The 18,933-nt window shown below is 39.6% G+C and overlaps 2 protein-coding genes, 2 long non-coding RNA genes and 1 pseudogene across 9 annotated transcripts; 2 read left to right on the top strand and 3 right to left on the bottom strand.

Annotated features, from left to right (window-relative positions):
* Nucleotides 2,085-3,058, bottom strand: LOC104708975. The gene is made up of 2 exons (XR_754896.1): nt 2,746-3,058; nt 2,085-2,594 (listed from the first exon to the last, which is right to left on the bottom strand). It is a non-coding gene; the product is annotated as an uncharacterized LOC104708975 (long non-coding RNA).
* Nucleotides 6,965-9,635, top strand: LOC104708976 (polyadenylate-binding protein 4-like). Of its 4 annotated transcripts, none has more exons than XM_010425632.2 (8): nt 6,965-7,466; nt 7,553-7,635; nt 7,727-7,779; nt 7,913-7,969; nt 8,115-8,168; nt 8,454-8,516; nt 8,617-8,670; nt 8,976-9,635. In XM_010425632.2, exons 1-8 carry the CDS (start codon nt 7,295-7,297, stop codon nt 9,469-9,471), a joined length of 1,032 nt encoding a protein of 343 aa, XP_010423934.1. In that variant the 5' UTR covers nt 6,965-7,294; the 3' UTR covers nt 9,472-9,635. The 4 variants fall into 4 exon arrangements, with proteins under 4 accessions (XP_010423934.1, XP_010423935.1, XP_010423936.1 ...); XM_010425633.2 differs by having other exon boundaries at nt 8,454-8,507; XM_010425634.2 differs by lacking the exon at nt 8,454-8,516.
* Nucleotides 10,141-17,516, top strand: LOC104708977 (mRNA-capping enzyme). 3 transcript variants are annotated; one of them, XM_010425637.2, is made up of 16 exons: nt 10,141-10,305; nt 13,399-13,502; nt 13,604-13,730; nt 13,822-13,973; nt 14,079-14,162; nt 14,254-14,316; nt 14,453-14,587; nt 14,681-14,887; nt 15,252-15,371; nt 15,590-15,639; nt 15,769-15,931; nt 16,021-16,155; nt 16,356-16,463; nt 16,544-16,642; nt 16,801-17,109; nt 17,223-17,348. In XM_010425637.2, exons 2-16 carry the CDS (start codon nt 13,404-13,406, stop codon nt 17,346-17,348), a joined length of 1,977 nt encoding a protein of 658 aa, XP_010423939.1. In that variant the 5' UTR covers nt 10,141-10,305; nt 13,399-13,403. The 3 variants fall into 3 exon arrangements, with proteins under 3 accessions (XP_010423939.1, XP_010423938.1, XP_019084604.1); XM_010425636.2 differs by lacking the exon at nt 10,141-10,305 and adding an exon at nt 12,810-12,949 and having other exon boundaries at nt 13,029-13,502; XM_019229059.1 differs by lacking the exon at nt 10,141-10,305 and having other exon boundaries at nt 13,214-13,502; nt 17,223-17,516.
* LOC104708978 lies at nt 11,629-12,892 on the bottom strand. Its single transcript, XR_754897.1, has 2 exons — nt 12,798-12,892; nt 11,629-12,701 (listed from the first exon to the last, which is right to left on the bottom strand). It is a non-coding gene; the product is annotated as an uncharacterized LOC104708978 (long non-coding RNA).
* Nucleotides 17,605-18,902, bottom strand: LOC104709997 (annotated as a pseudogene).

Genomic DNA, 18,933 nt, shown 5'->3' on the forward strand with positions numbered 1-18,933 from the left:
GGCCACGAGACAAACCCTAAGCTTACCTCAAAACCTAATGTTGGTGGAAAGAGACAACTTGACAGAGTTACTGGTTTTAGGATACGACCCAATATTTGATCAGTTCAAAGTATTGTGCATATGGGAATACCGAAATGCACGCCCAAGTACGTATCTGCAGTTTTGGGTTTTGACGGTGGGACAAGATGGTAACATGTGGAGAAAGATACAAGGCATGCCTCCTCATCTTTATCCCGTTACGTATGCATGCCATGGTGGTATATGCATAAATGGCGTTTTATACTTTAAAGCTTACTCATGGACCCCAAGTCGTCACCATCTTACTTTCACTAAGCATGTTGTGAGTTTTGACCTCAACACTGAAGTATTCAGTCTTGTGAAACCCAATGATCATCTCCGCTGGGTGTCCAGGCTAATAGACTTTCAAGGGAAGTTAGCTTTTATATCTCGTGTCAAAATGGACAGCACAGTTGAGTTTTGCATCTTGGAGAACAAGGAGGAATGGTCGTCGAAAGTTTTTCATTTACCTTGGACACAAAGTTACTCTAACGATTATATGAAAACTTCCGCCTCCGTGTTGGGCATTCATGACGGTGATATTGTTTTCACACCGCAAGGTGAACTTGGTTCCACATGGCATCTTAGCTTGGAGAAGAGGACTGTTAGGAAAGTCCTTTACGAAATTCCTATTACTAAACCATATCCTCTAGCTTTTTTTTTCGCAAACCATGTTGATACTACTGTATCATTGTAATTTGAGACGGTGTTTTAATGCGTTTTCAACTTCTAATTACTGCACCAGTTGCATTTAAAATTCCTTTCAACAAACATGGTTCTCTCTGGCTTGTATTTGTCGTACCCGACGTAGTCAGTGTGATCAGAGCCGTGCCATAGTGAGAGAAAAAGAAGCACTGGCTTGTGGCATCCAATTTGAAAAATTATTAAAGGACATATATTTATTAGTTGGATTATTTTAATATTAAATATAGGTTTACAACTTATAATTAATGATAAAACTTTATGCTATTCGGAGAAGCAAAATTTGGGTTTGTAGGATCCAAACATAGACTTCTAATAGTTAATTAATTAAGAAAAGGTAAAAAACAATAGTTATTTAATAATTAGTGTAAAATTAAGAGATTTGCTTTGTTGCCTCTACTAGTCTCATTACATCTTTCATTATTTTTTTAATTATTATAGTTTAGAGGGATAAAACCTTTTTTGAAAGTTTTTTTTCCCAAATTGTTTTACAGTTTCGGTTAAATAGTTCATGTTTTTTTTTTCTTATCTTATTTACTTTGTTTTTTCTTATTGTTTTTTATCCAATTCATTTTCAATTTGCAAATAGTAAATATAAATTGTAACTTTATTTTTAAAACTTGGTTAACTATTTTGTGGATAAAATGGAAAAAAATGTTTTAGAATTATTATATATCATTTGTTAATTTGTTTTTTTAAGTGAATTTTTTTTATTAACATTATTTTAATGAATTGGAGTATTTTTCTTTTAACCGCTTATGATACTCATCAATGCTGGCACGGCTTTCAGTGTGATACAGCGGTGGCATTGTATGTTGGGTAAACAACTGCCATTTTTTTGAACAAAAATGAAAAAGAAAAAAAAACAACTGCCATTTTATCCAAACGTGCAGAGCAATAAAAGATCGTACGTGTTAGCTAGTAGTATTGACTAAAAATATATCTTCCACCAAAAGATTGAAACACAATTTATTATTATTTGTGAAGAAAATATATTAACGTTTTAATCCGTGAAGATTTGGCTGGTTAATTAAAACCGGAATAGTTAGCATTTTCTTTACATATAGACTGTACGATAAAATTGAATAGTGGTCGAACGGACGAAACAGATAAATAAAAAGTACACACTTAAAGAAACAAGATTGAATAGTGGTCGATAGTGAGAGATCTCCCTCCCTGTGTGTGTAATGCTGTGTAATCTCGCCGTTATCTTAAGATTTTCTCTGTAATTGGCTAACAAAAGTTTGATTAAATTATATAACATCAGAAGGAAAAAATTAAAACAAGCAACGTTTTCGTCAGACTTAGCAATATGAAGAAAAATAAAAAAATAATATGCCTAGTTTTCTACTTCACAGTGCCCGAAGTAGTATGCCTAGTCTTTTTGTTATTATTAGCTTTCCGGCAAAATCGACCGATTCCATATTGTTGACAAAAATGTTTGACACATGTGATTTTATAGAATTTTAGGTTTATAAGACGAATGTTAGGATGGACGAGAAGTCACAACTCGTGACTTTGGTTTCTCTCCCAGGCACATGTCTCGAGACTTCTAAAAGCAGCTATCCTTTTCAAAAAAATAGATCTCACCAACTCTGTTTTCTCTAAAACAAGAAACTTTCCTTCTTTTTCCTTTGCTTTCTAGGTTCCGACCGAGTGAGGCTTCGGTGTGATAAGAAGAGCTGGTCCCCTTTTTGCACATACTCACCAATCTAATCCTTTCTTCAAGTTTACCTAGTAGTTCTCTTTTCACTTGGTATCGCCTCTCTTCTAATTAAATCTTTGATTGTTTTCCTGATGTCTCCATCAGCGAATTTTTACCTGTGTTCTTCCCCCTGTTAATCCCAATCGTACGACATCAAAAGAGTCAAAGCCAGTACAAAACATAAGGGAGTTTCTTTGTTACATTCATTATTTTCCTGGAAGACTATCCTATTCAGGCTGAGCCTTATAACTACTATATTTCGGGAGAAGGAACATATTTACCTTCCCTGTCTAGCTTTTCGCTAAGAATTATATCAGGCATTGATGGCTTCTCAAGTACAACCTGTTACTTTCCGCCATGGGCGAGACGTGGAGGAAGAGGATGACATTGTCATACTACCTGAGGTGGACAACTCAACCCTTATCGCAAGATACAAAAGAAGCCTTGTTGGTCGCATGTTCCACCAAGGTGGAAGAAGCATCTCTGCTATGGTGGCCCTCCTGCCTAAACAAAACATCTGGAATGTTGCAGGACACGTTCGAGGTATTTCTCTTGGAAAATCAAGATTTCTGTTTGATTTTGAATCTGAAAGAGACTTACAAAAAGTGTTGAATAAACGACCTTGCCACTTCAACGAGTGGTCCTTCTCCCTTGAGAGATGGGAACCTCACATCGATGATACCTTCCCAAACACCATGACTTTTTGGATTCAAACTGAAGGCATTCCCAACCTATACTGGTTGGAGACCTCTCTAAGAAATTTTGGGGACTCATTTGGAATCTGTAGGGCAGTGGATGCTCCAATGGGACGAATCCAGGTCACTGTCAGAGTGGATGAACCGTTGAGATTCCGGAAAAAAACGCAACTTCCAACTGGGGATGTTGTGTGGGTTTCCATGGTCTATGAGAAGCTTTATAGATGGTGTAAGCTTTGTCACCGGATATGCCATGAGGAGGATTCTTGCCCCTTGAAAGCTACTACCCTACATCACAATGAAAATGGCGTCAATCAACAGGAAAGATCTGCAGAATGCCGTCAGTCTACAAATGGTGGTTTCAAAACTGCTGGAGAAACGTCCCAGTCTAATGCTCGAGGCAGTAGATCCCACCCCTCTTGGTGGAGACCAGATTTGGTAAACGACAACCCCAATGACAATATATCAGAAACATACCGTCGTGAGAAGGCTGAGGGGAAGAAAAAACCTGAACAAGGACGAAGGGATGTGTGGAATAGGCTTGAAAAGGTAAAAAATGGGCCTTATCGCCCCCCTTCACAGCGACGGGAGATGTCAGCGAGACTTCCCCGCAAGGAGACCCCGATGCAAATGGAGAGTAGATTCAGAGCGGAGCCTATGTCTGGCCGTCAGCATAGGGGCACCACACAATATCGGTTCCAACTACCTAAAAAAACAGTAGAGGGAGCGGGTATGATCCTAACGGTGAGAGAGGCCGTAGAAAGAGGAGATATGAGGATACCTTTGGGATAGAACCCCGCAGAGGCGAGGTGGTGAGGAAGGATACAGCTACGACGCCTCACCATGACCGTGCCAATTCTCGGAGTAATACTAGATCCCCCGAGACGAACCCTAGCCAATCAGATTCACAAGCGACTATCTCCGACCCACAAGTCGCGAAATTCCGAGCTAAGCAGGTTATTCAGTCACCTGACCATGTTCGAGAGAGACCTTTCCGTCTTAGTCTGCAGAAGAAATCAGAGATTATAGATGTTGAGAAGGGTGATTCAGCAAAAACCAATGGGGTTAATCCTCCATCGGCAAGGAAAAGCTTACCTTTTGATTTGGGGGCTCCTTCCCAGCTCCACTCTCAATCCCCAGGGTATAAATTATCAACGGGTATACACCAAGATCTGATCGTTAAGATCAACAAAAACTGGTATCAGCAGACTGTGGAGGAGGAAGAAGCTGAACGACAAGGAACTCCTCTGGAGGATAGGTTTACCAACCTTATCCGAATAGAGGACCCGGGCTTTATCACAGACCCCCTAGAAGTTATTACTCGGGAGCCTCAAACTACAAATTCTCACCACTCGTCTGTCATAGTTGAACCAGTCCCCACAGAAACTGACGAGTTTCTTCAGGAGGTGGATAGGGATGCCATGGAGTGGGACAAGAACTATGATGATTTAGATAAAGTAGATTTGGAATGGACAGAGGAAGATGCAGATGCCTTTAGAGAGGCAGTGGCATCCGATTGGGATCCTACAAATATCGAAATAGAAGAGGAGGATCTGTTAGGAGGTGAAGTTCAAACTAACGGGGAGGAGAAGGGTGATCCGGGGACGATACCTTTGTCGGATCCCACAAATTTCGACGAGGGGAATAGCAGTCGACCTCCTCTCCCTTCTGCTGGAACAGGCCGATCAAAGGGCCTAGGCAAAAAGAAGGAGAACAAAAACAAAAAGAAAGACCAAAAAGCTAAAGATAAGGCCCAATCTGGTGGGCTTCTGGAAAACCAAGGAGCAGCTTCAAGAAAATTATTACATCTGCGATTTTCAAACTCCCCTAAGTGTTAAAGCACAAATCCGATTTCTGTGAAATTGAGGAAACCACGTCCTGGATCCACTCCGTCAGGCAGTGAGGGCAAACACCGGCACCAATCAGAGACGACATTGGGGGATCGACAAAGGAAAAATGATGTTAGAGAGGGGGAAGGTGATCCGCCCACCATCGCCAATTGATCAATTCCTCGCAGATGCAACAAGGGACGACAAAGTGTCCTCACTGTCGACTAGAAATATGCTCATCTCTAGGTTTCCTCTCTTCTCTCAGTTTACAGCTTCTGTGTGTTATCCCCTGTTTGGTACCACTATGAACATTCCGGTTTTGCTATATCCTTCTCGCTTATGCACACGGTGGACTAGATATGCAAATCGAGACTTCTCTGTCATTGGTTATGACACTCCGGTTACCTATAACCGAGATAAGTTGGTGCAATCAGTTATGTTGTTCATATACAATCGGAAGTCCACGAGATCCAAAAGGGTTGGACAACTTCCCTCTCTGGTTTTTCATGCTTCTAGGATCGACGAACGACTGGATACTTCCCTTCTCGTGGGGGCGTCTTTGGCTCTTAGTTACAGACGGTCCTTCCCAGCAGAAGAAGAAGTGTGTTGCCGCGCTTTCACGGGATGTTCTGTCCGTCCTCTTTGCCTTTGCCTGTACCGGGTTTTGGAGGTTCTCATACCTCTGGGGCAATCAGGGAGTAGTAGTCACTCTAATTACTTGTATCGGATTTGGAGAAGCTACATTAAAAAGTATGTGGCCTTGGCAGGTCATAATATTTTTAAGATTGAATGTATCCTTTCAGGTTCTTGGTTTCCAAGACTCTCGTCTTGTCCAGCGTGTGACCACCCTTTTCAGGGACCTTTGGCGCATGCACGGAATCCAAACACCGCGTTCGTTCCTTTGCAACGTCTGCGGCAATGGTTATCAAGATGGCTGACTATGAGGCAGTGGCCGGTCATCCTTCACCATGAGTGGTCTCACTTTGTGTGGCAACTCTTTACCTTTAGGACTTGGTGTCCTCTTTATGTCTCTTGTCACTTTTATGGTTTCAAGTCAAGCTTTAAAGCTTGTTTTATGTACGATTTAAGATCGTTGTTTGTAGTTTATCTTGTCCTCCTGTGTAAGCTTATTGGTGTATTTGGCTCCTTTTCAAAGGAAGCTTGTAAACCTTTAATCTAATGGAGTGTTTAGTGGNCAGAGGAATGTTAAGGTTTGACGTTTGAGACGATGGATTAGAGAAGTCGATTTTACGAGACTCGAGGGTTATTATCTAAGAACACGGCGGCAAAACAAAGAGTACAACAGACGAATTAAACATAATATATAACAAAAAAATTACAAATAAAATTTTAAATTCTTTTCCAAATTCCAGAAAGTTTTCTACATACAAGTTTTTGTAGAAACGTTGACGTGTTTATTATGTCGAAACACACTGTTCATATTTCTCATTTTAAGTATATATTATTTCATATATAAGAAATTTGGTTAGACTCGCCCGTTAACCTTGCTGGTAATTAAAAAAAAAAACAAAAAAAATCATAGACGAACACGATGATGCGTTTCCCACATTGATTTCAAGGGTTATAACTAAAAAAAAAAGTGTTTAAATAATCTGGGATTTTTAGTATTATTTGTTTGTTAAGACTTAAGACTAATAAATATGCTTTATGTTTGTTTAAGGCAATTTGGAAAAATGATTGAATCATAGCCATATACTGTATGAGGGACCACTGTATGATTTAAATGCCTGTAAAATTTGATGGCTCGAAGCCGAAAAAAAAAAAAAAATTGGTGGAAAATAAAAAAATACTCATCAAATCTATCACGAAGGGTGTCGAACCCGCATCCTTGAAGTCGCTACCCAAAGCCTTAATCCAAATAGTCTAGTGGACTTTTCACGTAAACTGGTTTTCCAAAATAAATATATATAGACAAAAATAATAAGATTCTTTAAAAAACCCTTTATAGCCCGACCTCGTATCAATCGATCTCTCTCACACTCGCTTGTGAAATCCCTAAATCTCCAAAAAAACCCTCTTCTCTTCTCTGTGTCTGAAGACGAAATACACAGTTCTTTCGATCTTTAGCAACCGTTAGCAACAGAGATTTCTTTTTCTTGAATCTTGATTCTTGATTCTTGATTCAATCCTCCCTCTATGTATATAAACCTTATTCAAAGAGCCATGACTTCTCTATCTCTTCCAATTTTGTTCTTCTTCGCATTCCCTCTTCGTCCAAAGAACAAACACCTTCCTTTACAATTCTTCTCTTCATCTTCCCTTTACCAAAGATCACGAGCACAAGAATGGTGGAGGAACAGAATGTATGGGGCTTCGGTAGCCACATCTCGGAATCGGCCTTGTTCGACTTCTTTGATAGGGGGCGAACTACATCTTTAGCGTCTGTTACGCTTCACCGAGATGCCATGAACAACTCGCTTCGCCGAGCTACTTTGATGTACGGATACAAAGACGAAGGTGCGTTGATGTGTGTCCAAGTTTATGCTTTCGGTTAACTGAGGACAATTTCTGAATTTATCGCCTTCTCCTCCATTGCGTTGCAGCTAAAGCTGTAAGTAGAGCTCTGAGTGAACTCCCCCTCGGCCTTGGAGAGATACACATGTCGTTAGAGTCTTTTCCCGAGGAGGCATGTTTCGTCTTCTTCTTTCTTTATCATTTCTTTACCCCTTACCTCTTCTTCTTTGTCTTTACCTTGCTACCTCTTCTTGTTTTCACAGGAAATCCCTGCGAGAGTGGTTAGTAATCAGATGATGACGACGGCGACGCCTTTGTAGGTTTTGCAAACCCTTCTTAATTCTTACTTCCTCTTTTCATTAGATAGGAAGAAAACAAGGAAATTTGATGATAGAATGATCCATGTAATATTGTTATCTAATCTGTTTCTCTTGGATAACATTGTGTAGAATTGTAACTGGATTACAAGCTTCTGTGCCACTACAAAGCTACCCCACGTATCAATTGTAAGATCATGCTTTTGGACTACTTGAAAGATGTTTTAATTGTAATATGAATGCCCGTTTTTAATGCATGAATGAATGATATGTCATGGCCTCATGGGTTGTTGTGAATCTAGTTTTAATAAAATCACCATTTCCGTTTTTGCAGGTTCCCAGATCATCAGAGTAATTTGCCTCGGCAAGGACCCCCTATGTCTCAAATGTAAGTATTAGGAATGCTGCTGTAACATTAGAATGATGCATGTAATGTTAGATAATCGGTTTTTGTTTGATAACATTCTCTAGAACTGGACTCTCAATTGTAAGTATTGTATTGTTAGGTAATCATGCTTTTGGGCTACTTCATAGTGTAATATGTAATGTCATGGTTGTTGTCAATCTGGTTTTGATAAAATCATCATTTATTCTGTGCTTATGTGAGGCTGGATTGATAAGATATATTGTACCTCTGTTAGCTAATCTTTTTTTGTTTGATAACATTTTGTAGAACTGGATCCCAAGGCCCTCTGCCTTTGCCATTGCAAAGCACGACATCTCACTTGTCAGTCATGTTAGGTTTTGGACTACTTGATAGATGTTGTGATGTAATGATGCCATGGGTTGTTGTTGTTAATCTGGTTTTGATAAAATCACCATTTCCGTTTTGGCAGGTTCCCAGATCATCCGAGTAATTTGCCTCGGCAAGGACCCCCTATGTCTCAAATGTAAGTATTATGAATGCATCATTCGTGTATGACTCTTTTTTTTTAAACAGTTGCTGGTTTACCAGCAAGTTAAACAGTTGTGATGTATGTTTTTGTTTTATAACGTGTTTATATGTTTTTGTTTTGCCTTTGCCATTGCAAAGCAACACATCTCAGTTGTAAGTATTGTTTTATAATGCTTTTGGACTACTTGATAGATAGTGTAATATGAATCCAGCTTTTAATACATGAATGAATGATAAGGTCAGGGTTGTTGTGGATCTGTTTGTCTTTAATCTGTGCTTATGTTCTTGGCTGTGATGCAGAAAAGTATATGTTGGGAATATTTCCAGTACCACAACTGAGGATCAATTGAGAATGGTGTTTAGTGCTCATAGACATGTGGAGAATGTATCAATAATCCGAACAGATGGTGCATTTATCAAGTTTAAGGATGTAGAGGGTGCAACGGCGGCAATCACTCATTTGAATGGTTTCAATTTTGAGGGTAGAGTGTGGCATGTCCGTTATTGGGTTAAAGATCGGCGAGAAGAGATCAGGCAAGGAATGGAGAAAAGAACAATCTGCTATGTAAGAAACTTCAAGTATGACTTACATGAAGCTGGTTTGAGAGAAATGTTCCAGCACTGCGGAGAAGTTTCTTATTGTAAGATTAGAAGAGATCCAACGGGAAAGAGTAGGGGGGACGGGTTTCTGGAGTTTACCACACCCGAAGCAGCATCAGAGGCGATGAAGTTGGATGGGAAACTCATTGTTGGTGGCAGGACTATATATGTGAAGCCTGCCAAATCAAAGGAATGAAGAGGGTCTCTTGTAAGTGACAACGGATGATGTGAAGACTTATTTTTCGTTAAAACATGTGTGTAAGGTCAAAAACAGGACATCTCGTTACAGAGAAGTAGATATTACTACAACTTCAATCCACTTTTTTTTTTTTTTTTCCTTCTGAATGTGTAAAAAGATTACACAAGAGTGGTTACATAAGTAGAGCCTTCAGTAGCATATTTGTCTTCTGAATCTTTTTACAACTTCAATCTGATTAGCCAAAAACCACTGGGATGTGTCTGCTTTGATTTTGACCATAGTTTCCAAAGCTAAAAACTGTTTGCCCTCAATAGCATATTTGTTTCTATTCTTCCATAGAATCCACATGATCCAAGGCCAAGCCTGGCGAATATGCAAAGGCACTTCTCCCCGCCATTCTTGGGATTAGGGAAGTCAGATAAAGCCAAACCTGTCTTGCTACCGAACAAAAGAAAAGGACATGGTTAATAGATTCTCCATCCAGTCCACACAGGGAACATCTTTCATCCACATTCATTCCTCTACTTGTTAGCCAATCTGCAACTGCTAATGCTCCACTCAGAGCCTTCCAAAGAAAAGTCCGGATTTTTGGGGCTGTTTGAACAGACCAAATTTGCACTTTAAGACCATTCAAAGAAGGTTGCATAGATGCTTCTTCTATGAGATCAGCTTTGTGAAAATTATAAGCGAGAGTATAACCAGTCTTAACAGAGTGAGTGCCTGACTTGCTGTGTAGCCAACACCAAAAGTCTTCATGATCAAAGGATCTCCTTGTCTGATACATCTTTGAGGAGTAATCATTCCATCCTCTTGATCATTGATCAAAACCGTGTAAGTTACTGATTTGACACATTTCATTATCACTCAATCCATTTAGAATGAAAACCCATAGCTTGAAGTAGAGCTTCAAGGTAAGCCCATTCCAGTCTGTCATACGCTTTAGACATCTACTCAGTGCTTTCTGATTCTGTGGCTTTTCATACTTTCTGATTCTGATTCTGTGCCCATTCCACTCTTTTCATACTTTCTGATTCTGTGGCTTTTCATACCTTTCTGGCACAAAAGCAGTTTGAGTGACAGGCACTAACTCTGGAAGATACGTCTGAATCCTTTTAACCAAAATCTTGGAAATGATTTTGTAAAGAACCGAGCACAAACTAATAGGTCTCAGATCTGACATCCTCACTGGGTCTACTATCTTTGGGATTAAACATATGTAGTTCCTTTCTGAAGGGAAATTTCCTGTGAGAAAGAAATTTTCTATCTCCAAAGTGACTTGCTCTCCAATGATGTCCCAGTAACTCTGAAAAAACAGCCCCGTCATTCCATATGCCCCAGGGGCTTTTTCTGGCTTGATGGAGAAAACAGCTTCCTTTATCTCCTCTTTCTTTACCCTTCTAGTTAGATCATCATGTATCGCAGGAGAGACACTCGGGGTAAAGCCAGAAAAAATATCTAGGAAGTTATCTTGGTTTGTAGAAGAAAACAATTCTCTGAAATAGGCTACAGCCACCTCTCCTTTTGCAGCTTCTGATCTCTGTTCATTTCCATTCACATCGAGCAATCTATCCAGCCTTTTTCTAGACCTATCAGCTTAAGCATGAAAAAATTTAGTATATTTATCTCCATCCTTCATCCATTTGTCTCTGCTTTTTTGACTCCAGTAGGTCTGTTCTTCTTTGTAAGCGACTATCAACTCCCTTTTTAACCTCATAACTTGATGTCCACAAGGAGGATGAGCTGATTGCTCTGATTCTAAGGCAATCTGAATCTGATTTATTTTATCCAGAGCATTGGCATTGTTCTGCTTTTTCCATCTACTCAGTGCTTTCCTACAAAACCTCAATCTCTCTGATGTCTTCCTTCCTCTATTAGAAACTCGTTGATTCCAAGCCAGACTAACAGCTTCTTTCACTCCAGCCTTTGCCAAAAACCTTCTGTCGAATCTAAACTGACCTCTGTAAGAGTCTCAGAAGACTTACAAAAACCGGTCTATGGTCAGATCCTCTTTTCTCTAGAAAGGATTGATTTGAAACTGGAAACTGCTTGTACCAATCTTTGTTGCCAAAACATCTGTCAAGCTTGCATTGAATCCAAGACTGACCTCTCATGCCTCCCCACGTAAAACTATTCCCATGGCTACTTAGCTCAGCCATTCCACAAGCTTTCAATATCTACAAAAGGTTGGAAGGAACTGTTGCTTCTTCTAGGGCCACCCAATTTTTCTCCATTATGGAGAATCTCATTAAGTCTCCTAGCATGCACCAACTACTCTTCCTCTGTGATCCAATCCTACTCAGTCTTTCCCAAACTTCTGATCTAAACTAGCCAGCCGGATGCCCATATATACAAGACACAAAAAAACTTAGCATCTTCAAACTGGATCTGCAGGTCAAGTATGTTATTATTTACAAAAGTTAAAACCACCTTGAACACTGCTCTTCCAAAACAGAGTCAGTCCACCACTCAACCCTTCAGGCTCCACTGTGTAAACTCTATCATAACCAAGCCACCCTTGCAAATCTACTAGCACATTTCGACAATTTTTAGGTTCCATCAGAAACAAAATCTCAGGAAATTGTTCTTCTTTGCTGCTTTAGAAATATACACAATTTCCTTGTCAGCTTTCCTTTTCTCAACTTGACCTTCATTCAGACCCACTGATTTAGTAGCTTCAGCAATAGAGGAACACTTACTTTGGAGTACGTTTACTAATGTAAGGTCTCCTCCTTTGACTTTTCTTTATAGGTTTGATCCCGGAAGAAGTAGCTTCAGAGAAACCACCTCTATTCAGCCGTTGAATCAAACTTAAAATGAGGTATTAAAGCTTGAGATAACGCATCCCCAATGACATGAGAGGAATAGAGGTTCCCCTGTGAACAACTTCTTTTTTCCTCTTCTCTGATAGTTGAGTCCATGAGTTTTAATCCTGTGTCATGAGCTGGAGCAGATTTTGTAGAGGACGATGTGGAATCATAATCGAATACACTCCCCTTGTCTTTGTTAAAATCCCGAGAAATGATTGAAAGGGGTTCTAGTGGCAGAATTGTTTTTTTTTTTGTGCTATAGGGTCCTTCTCCACTTCTGCAACCGACTTCTTAACTTTATCTTCTCACAGTCTCCTTTCTTCTCAGTTTGCAATAAGCAAATACTGTCTCATACTCTCCAACACATCCGATGCAGTTCTGAGTCTTCCATTCGCAATATTGATTCCGACTTGATCCTCTCTGAGCACACCAAATAAGGGATTAGTTTCAGAAATAATCTGGATCCTTTTGGGAGGGATAGAAAACCCAGTCAGAACTGTTTTTCAAATAGATTACCTTCGATCTTCTCAAAGGTTTTGAGACATCAAACCGGACTTTGACCCTAACAAAATCCCTACTTAGCGGTTTGTCTGGATCAAACGCCACTTCCATCACTTGCCACAAAAGGAATGAACTGGAGAAAAATCGCCAAAGCCCATTCGTCAAAGGTATGGACTCCTTTCTCCAGGATCTCCACTAAGTCATGTTCATGCTTGACGATGAACTTAAAAATCTTTCATCTGATAGAGCAACTCGACGGATCCTATCGTATTTTTGCCACTTCCGAGGCATATGGAGAATCAATCGGGTCATGCTTTGACAGTCCGGGTTGAGCAATATTCCGACACGAAAAGCCCAAATAAGCACAAAGAGTATTTTCTATATATATATATATATAAATAAATAAAAGGGCACGACTTTGCTTAATCTCTTATAATCTCCTTAGCCCATCATCATCGCCTCTTCCTAGGTTTCGATAAAGTTTTTAGTTCTGATTTCGTTTCGCTCATTCATTCCTGATTCTCCTACTGCCTAGAATTTCCTCGGATAAAACAAAATTGTATCCATTTCTTTGCAATTGGGATTTTTGTTTTTGCGATTGACATTTGAATGATAGCTGCGATGGACCTAAATGCTTCACCCCAACCCGAAGAAGACGATGAACCCTTTAAGAGACGTCATGAAGATCGAATTGAATCTGCAGTTGAGATCGCAAGACGGGTACTTTACAGATACCCAAATCCATTTATTATCACAGCCACACTAACATTAGACTCTCTATTTCTAATAGATTACGTTGTTATCTTTTGGTGTGATCATAGGAGCGTGAAGAACGAAAGAAACGAATGAGATTTGACAGGCCAACCCGAAACTCTCAGCCTGTCTTCCGTGATCAGTCTTATCACAACAGAGATACTAGAGTCTATGACCAAACCAAGATCCCTCAAGGTTTTCATTGTTACAGCTTCTGTTACTAACTCGAACGTTAATACTAGGTTCATTGGTTTCATAAAAGTATGCTTTTTTTTTTGCAATACAGGTTGGCTAGATTGTCCTGGTTTTGGTCTAGATTTAGGATGCATTATTCCTTCAAAGGTTCCTCTTAGTGAATCTTACAACGAACATGTTCCTCCTGGCAAAAGATACTCTTTTAAACAAGTGGTCCGTAACCAGAGAATTAATGGACGAAAGGTATGTTTTTGATTTTGTTTTTGTTTCTTTTCCCTTTAACATGTATCAATCTTTTGTTTCTTTGCTATGCAACTCTCTAAAGTAATGGGGGTTTTTATTTTTCAGCTTGGTCTAGTGATTGATCTAACTAATACTACTCGTTACTATCCTACATTAGAATTAAAGAAGGATGGCATCAAGCATGTTAAGGTGAGTAGTTGAATACATTTTGTTTTTGTTGTTTGTATCATCTGCACCAGCATAATTAGTTGATTGCTTTATCTTCTTTTTCTTGTTGTAGATTGCCTGCAGGGGTCGTGATGCTGTGCCAGATAACGTTTCTGTAAACAACTTCGTCAACGAGGTACTTGTTTCCTAAGTTCAGTTATCTTCTTGACTGACAAAAAGAAAAGTCAATTCACTTAAAGTATATTATCGAGTTTGAATTGATGCCCAAACTTATCTACTGTTGGTAGCTCATTTGAGGATACTGTCTTCAGGTTATTCATTTCATCCTTAATCAAAAACACACAAAGAAATATATCCTCGTCCACTGTACTCATGGGCATAATCGGACAGGGTTTATGATTGTTCATTATCTTATGCGCTCTACGCCTACGATGAACGTTACACAGGTTCAATTCTTTCTTTCACATTTGTACTTGTGCATTAGTTGTATTGATCCTGTTTAGAATTTGAGGTTCTTACATCTGTGTGGCCTTTGACAGGCATTGAAAATGTTTTCTGATGCCCGCCCACCTGGGATTTATAAAGCGGATTATATTGATGCTTTATACACTTTTTATCACGAAATAAAGCCTGAGAGTGTTACTTGCCCACCAACTCCTGAATGGAAGAGGTCTACCGAGCTTGATCTTAATGGTGAAGCTGTTCAAGATGATGATGATGATGATACTCCGCCTGACCCTGTTCAAGTAAGCGTGGTGCAAACGAGTGGTTATTGTTTATTAAGATCTTGAGTTTAACACTCATTTACAGAAATATCCGTTAGAAGGAATATCCTGCATGCATTGTTAAGCTCTTGCACTTGTTAAAACAGATCTCAGAATCTTATTGCAGCTTCATTACTATTGTTTCTAGGTCATTTATTTACTTCTTGATCCTGGAAAATAACGGTATCGTCTAAAAAAGATAAACTGTTCTTAAGATTATCTTTGTGTGCATATTGATGGGTGCAGTTGAGTCTTTCATAGCTATAAAGTGTCGATCTCATATTGCTTGAGTTATCTAATGGGTCTGTTGCTGATCTTGTCTTTCTTTACTGTTTCATTGTTTCAGGAAATCAATCAGGAGAATGTGAAGATGTCGAATGATGACATTTTGGGTGATGAAATACCCCATTATCAGGAGGAAGCTTACCGGCAATTCTGTTATAAGATGCTTATGATGAATACCGGGGTATGAGTTTGAACTGCTTATTTGTTATTCTTAGTTTTTCTCTCTATATACTCTCTTATGGAATATTATAATGTTTAGCCTAATGTTGTTTCATGTGTGTATACTTCGTTATAATTCATGCTAAATGTTTGTTGAGACTAATGCAATAATAGAAAGCTTCAGTGAGTATTATAATGTGATCTTTAATCATATAATGGATTAAAACTTCTCTGATCCAGGGAAGAGGATGTATGCAGTTCCCAGGTTCGCACCCTGTATCTTTAGACAGGTATGACTCTCTTCTCTACTTTTGGTATTGCATACAAAGAGGATTTAGCAAGTTTATGTTCTGAATTTCAGAGGTTCATTAGTCGTAGTTTCTCAATGTAGTTAAATCTTACGGTTTTTGCATACACAGGGAGAGTTTACAACTTTTGAGGCAGCGATATTATTATGCAACATGGAAGGCAGATGGAACACGTTATATGATGCTCTTAACTATAGATGGGTGCTACCTGATAGATAGGAGCTTTAAGTTTCGGAGGGTACAGATGCGTTTTCCCTGTAAGCACTCAAATGGAGTGAGTAGTTTTCTGTCATTGCTTTTAGGCCTTCTGTGTCGATATCTAAAACCTGTGAAATCCCTGACATATTTGGTTTTCGGTGGTAGGGGATGTCTGATAAAGTGCATCACTACACTTTGCTTGATGGAGAGATGGTCATAGATACCCCGACAGGTGAACAAGCGAGGAGGAGGTACCTCGTATATGATATGGTAGCAATCAACGGCGAATCAGTCGTAGAGGTTGGTACTGTCGTTCCCTTATTATTATTTTCCTTGGAATGAGTTCATTATCACGTGAACTTAGCATTCAGTATTTATCTAACCGAGACTATGTCCGAGGTTGTTTTCCAATATGCCTCTGTCGTTTTTACTTAGTATCAACCATTGTCACGTATTATAGATACTAAAGATAACTTACAGTTGATTTAAACATGTACCAGCGGACTTTTTGTGAGAGATGGAACATGTTTGTGCGTGAGGTGATCGGACCTCGTGGAGCTGAGAAGCTTAGAAGTCATTGCTACAGATATGACCTTGAGCCTTTTGCGGTGAGTTGCATTCTCTGTCCCACTCCATATTTTCCTTCTCCTTTGTATAAATTGTTGGTAAAATTATTGTTGTTGCCCAGGTACGGATGAAGGGTTTTTGGTTACTTTCTACTGTTGAGAAGCTTTTGAAGACTACCATTCCATCGCTTTCGCATGAAGCAGATGGTCTGATATTTCAGGTAACCAAGGGATGTTTATATTCTAGGTCTGAGTAGATATTTGTTCTTGGGATGCAGACGGATACAATTTCATGAGATTAGTATTATCTTTTTCTTGGAGAAAGTAGGAAGATTGCATTACTTGAGCTTGACTTGCATTTGGTTTTATGGAGTATTAGGGTTGGGACGATCCTTATGTTCCACGAACTCATAAAGGTCTATTGAAGTGGAAGTATGCAGAAATGAACTCAGTAGACTTTCTGTTCGAGATGGGTGAGGAAGAGGGGCGTGGTTTCCTCTTCTTGCATGAAAGAGGGAAGAAAAAGCTTATGGAAGGATACGTGGTTGAGTTTAGAGATGATTCGGACTTGTCAAGTTACAATGGGAAGATTGTAGAGTGTTCATGGGATAAGGATAAAAAAGTTTGGGTTAGCATGCGGATCAGAGTTGACAAAACGACACCAAATGATATCAACACTGCTCGGAAGGTCAGTTGAATGGGTTAAATTTAATGTATCGCTTTTGTCAAATGGACTCCCTATATGATTATTTCTCAGCAAAAAATGTGATGTTGTTTACTTGTGTTGTGAAAACAAAATAGGTGATAAAGAGTATAAATGATAACATCACTGAGGAGGTGTTGCTTCAGGAGATAAAAGAGATCATCCGTCTCCCAATGTACGCTGACCGCATACGAAACGATAGTCAGGTCGCACGCCGCAAGTAGAGATACTATATCCTTGGTGTTGCTTTTACAATCGTAGAACTAATTTAATAATGCATGGTTTTGGGGAACATTGGTTAACAGGTTTTACTTCTCTCATACGTTATAGTATAGCTAAATCAATTTGTTTTGTTTTGTTTTAGTCAATAACCAAATCCATCAATCCAGGTAGTTTATATCTACAATACTTTCCCAACAACAACAACAAAAAAAAAAGTGTTTCTTTTATTCCTGAAATAATGAGCAAAGGAGGGTATTTACAAAAGTAAAGAGTAAAAGATGTTAATGCAAGGATACAAATTTCTAAATCTGAATCGTTCTGCTATACCTCAAACATGGGAACTCTACCAATAGCATTCACAAGGCTTTGCGGTTTGCATGCTTGCCGCGACGTACATTGGAAGACGGATAATCTCTCTGATCTCGTCCAGCAAAACCTCCTCCGTGATGTTGTCATTTATGCTTTTTTTCACACTAAAAGCGGTTTTGGTGTCATTTGGTGTATCTTTGTCAACTCTGATCCGCATGCCAAGCCATACTTTCTTCTCCTTATCCCATGAACACTCTACAATAACTGGCCGGGTTCTTCCAACAATCACCGCTAAACTCAACCGAATAGCCTTCCATAAGCTTCTTCCTCCCACAATCATGCAAGAAGAGCCTTGGGTGCCCATCCTTGGTCATCTCAACCAGAAAGTCCACCGAATTCTTTTCTGGATACTTCCACTTCAGTAGATAACCATTGGCTCCGTATATATAAGGATCGTCCCAACCTTGGAATATTATGCCGTCCGCTTCATGCGAAAGCGAGGGAATCAACTCCTTGAAAACCTTATCCAGAGCAGAGAGTAGACAAAAAACCTTAATCCGTACACCAAAAGGCTCCAGCTCGTATCTGTACCCATGATTTGTCAACTTCCTCTCATCATTACGGGGTTTGATCACATGTCTTTCGATTATATTCCATCTTTCGGAGAAAGGCTGATTTATTACTGACTCCCCGTTGATTGCTACCAAGTCATACACGAGGTACCTCCTCACCTGGCGTCCATCGGGAAGTGTATCCACAACCATCTCTCCATCAAGCAACGTTTTATGATGCACTTCGTGATAATCACTACGAGGGAACCGCATATTTACCTTTCTAAATCTAAACTTCCTGTTGATCAGATAACACCCTTCTTTAGTCAAGAGCATCATATACCGCGTTCCATCTGCCTTCCATGTCGCGTAATAGTACCGCTGCCTCAAGAGTCGCAGCTTTTCCCAGCCTAAGGATACAGGGTGCGAGCCAGGGAAGTACTTATATAATCCTCCACTTGTTGAATCGATGTTTTTTTTTTGTTGGTAAAATGCTGAATCGATGTTAAGCATCTCATAACAGAATTTCTGGTACTCTACCTCCTGGTCTGAGGGTATGTCATCCCCTAAAATGTCATCATCGTGGAGATCAAGCCTCTTCCATTCAGGAGTGGGTGGGCAAATATAACTCCCAGGCTTCACTTCTTGATAAAAAGTGTAGAGAGCGTCAATGTAATCTGGTTTGTAGATACCGGGCGGGCGGGCATCGGAAAAGGTTTTCAACGCC

Source organism: Camelina sativa, chromosome 8 (assembly GCF_000633955.1).
Source record: "Camelina sativa cultivar DH55 chromosome 8, Cs, whole genome shotgun sequence".
In the NCBI taxonomy this organism is placed as follows: Eukaryota; Viridiplantae; Streptophyta; class Magnoliopsida; order Brassicales; family Brassicaceae; genus Camelina; species Camelina sativa.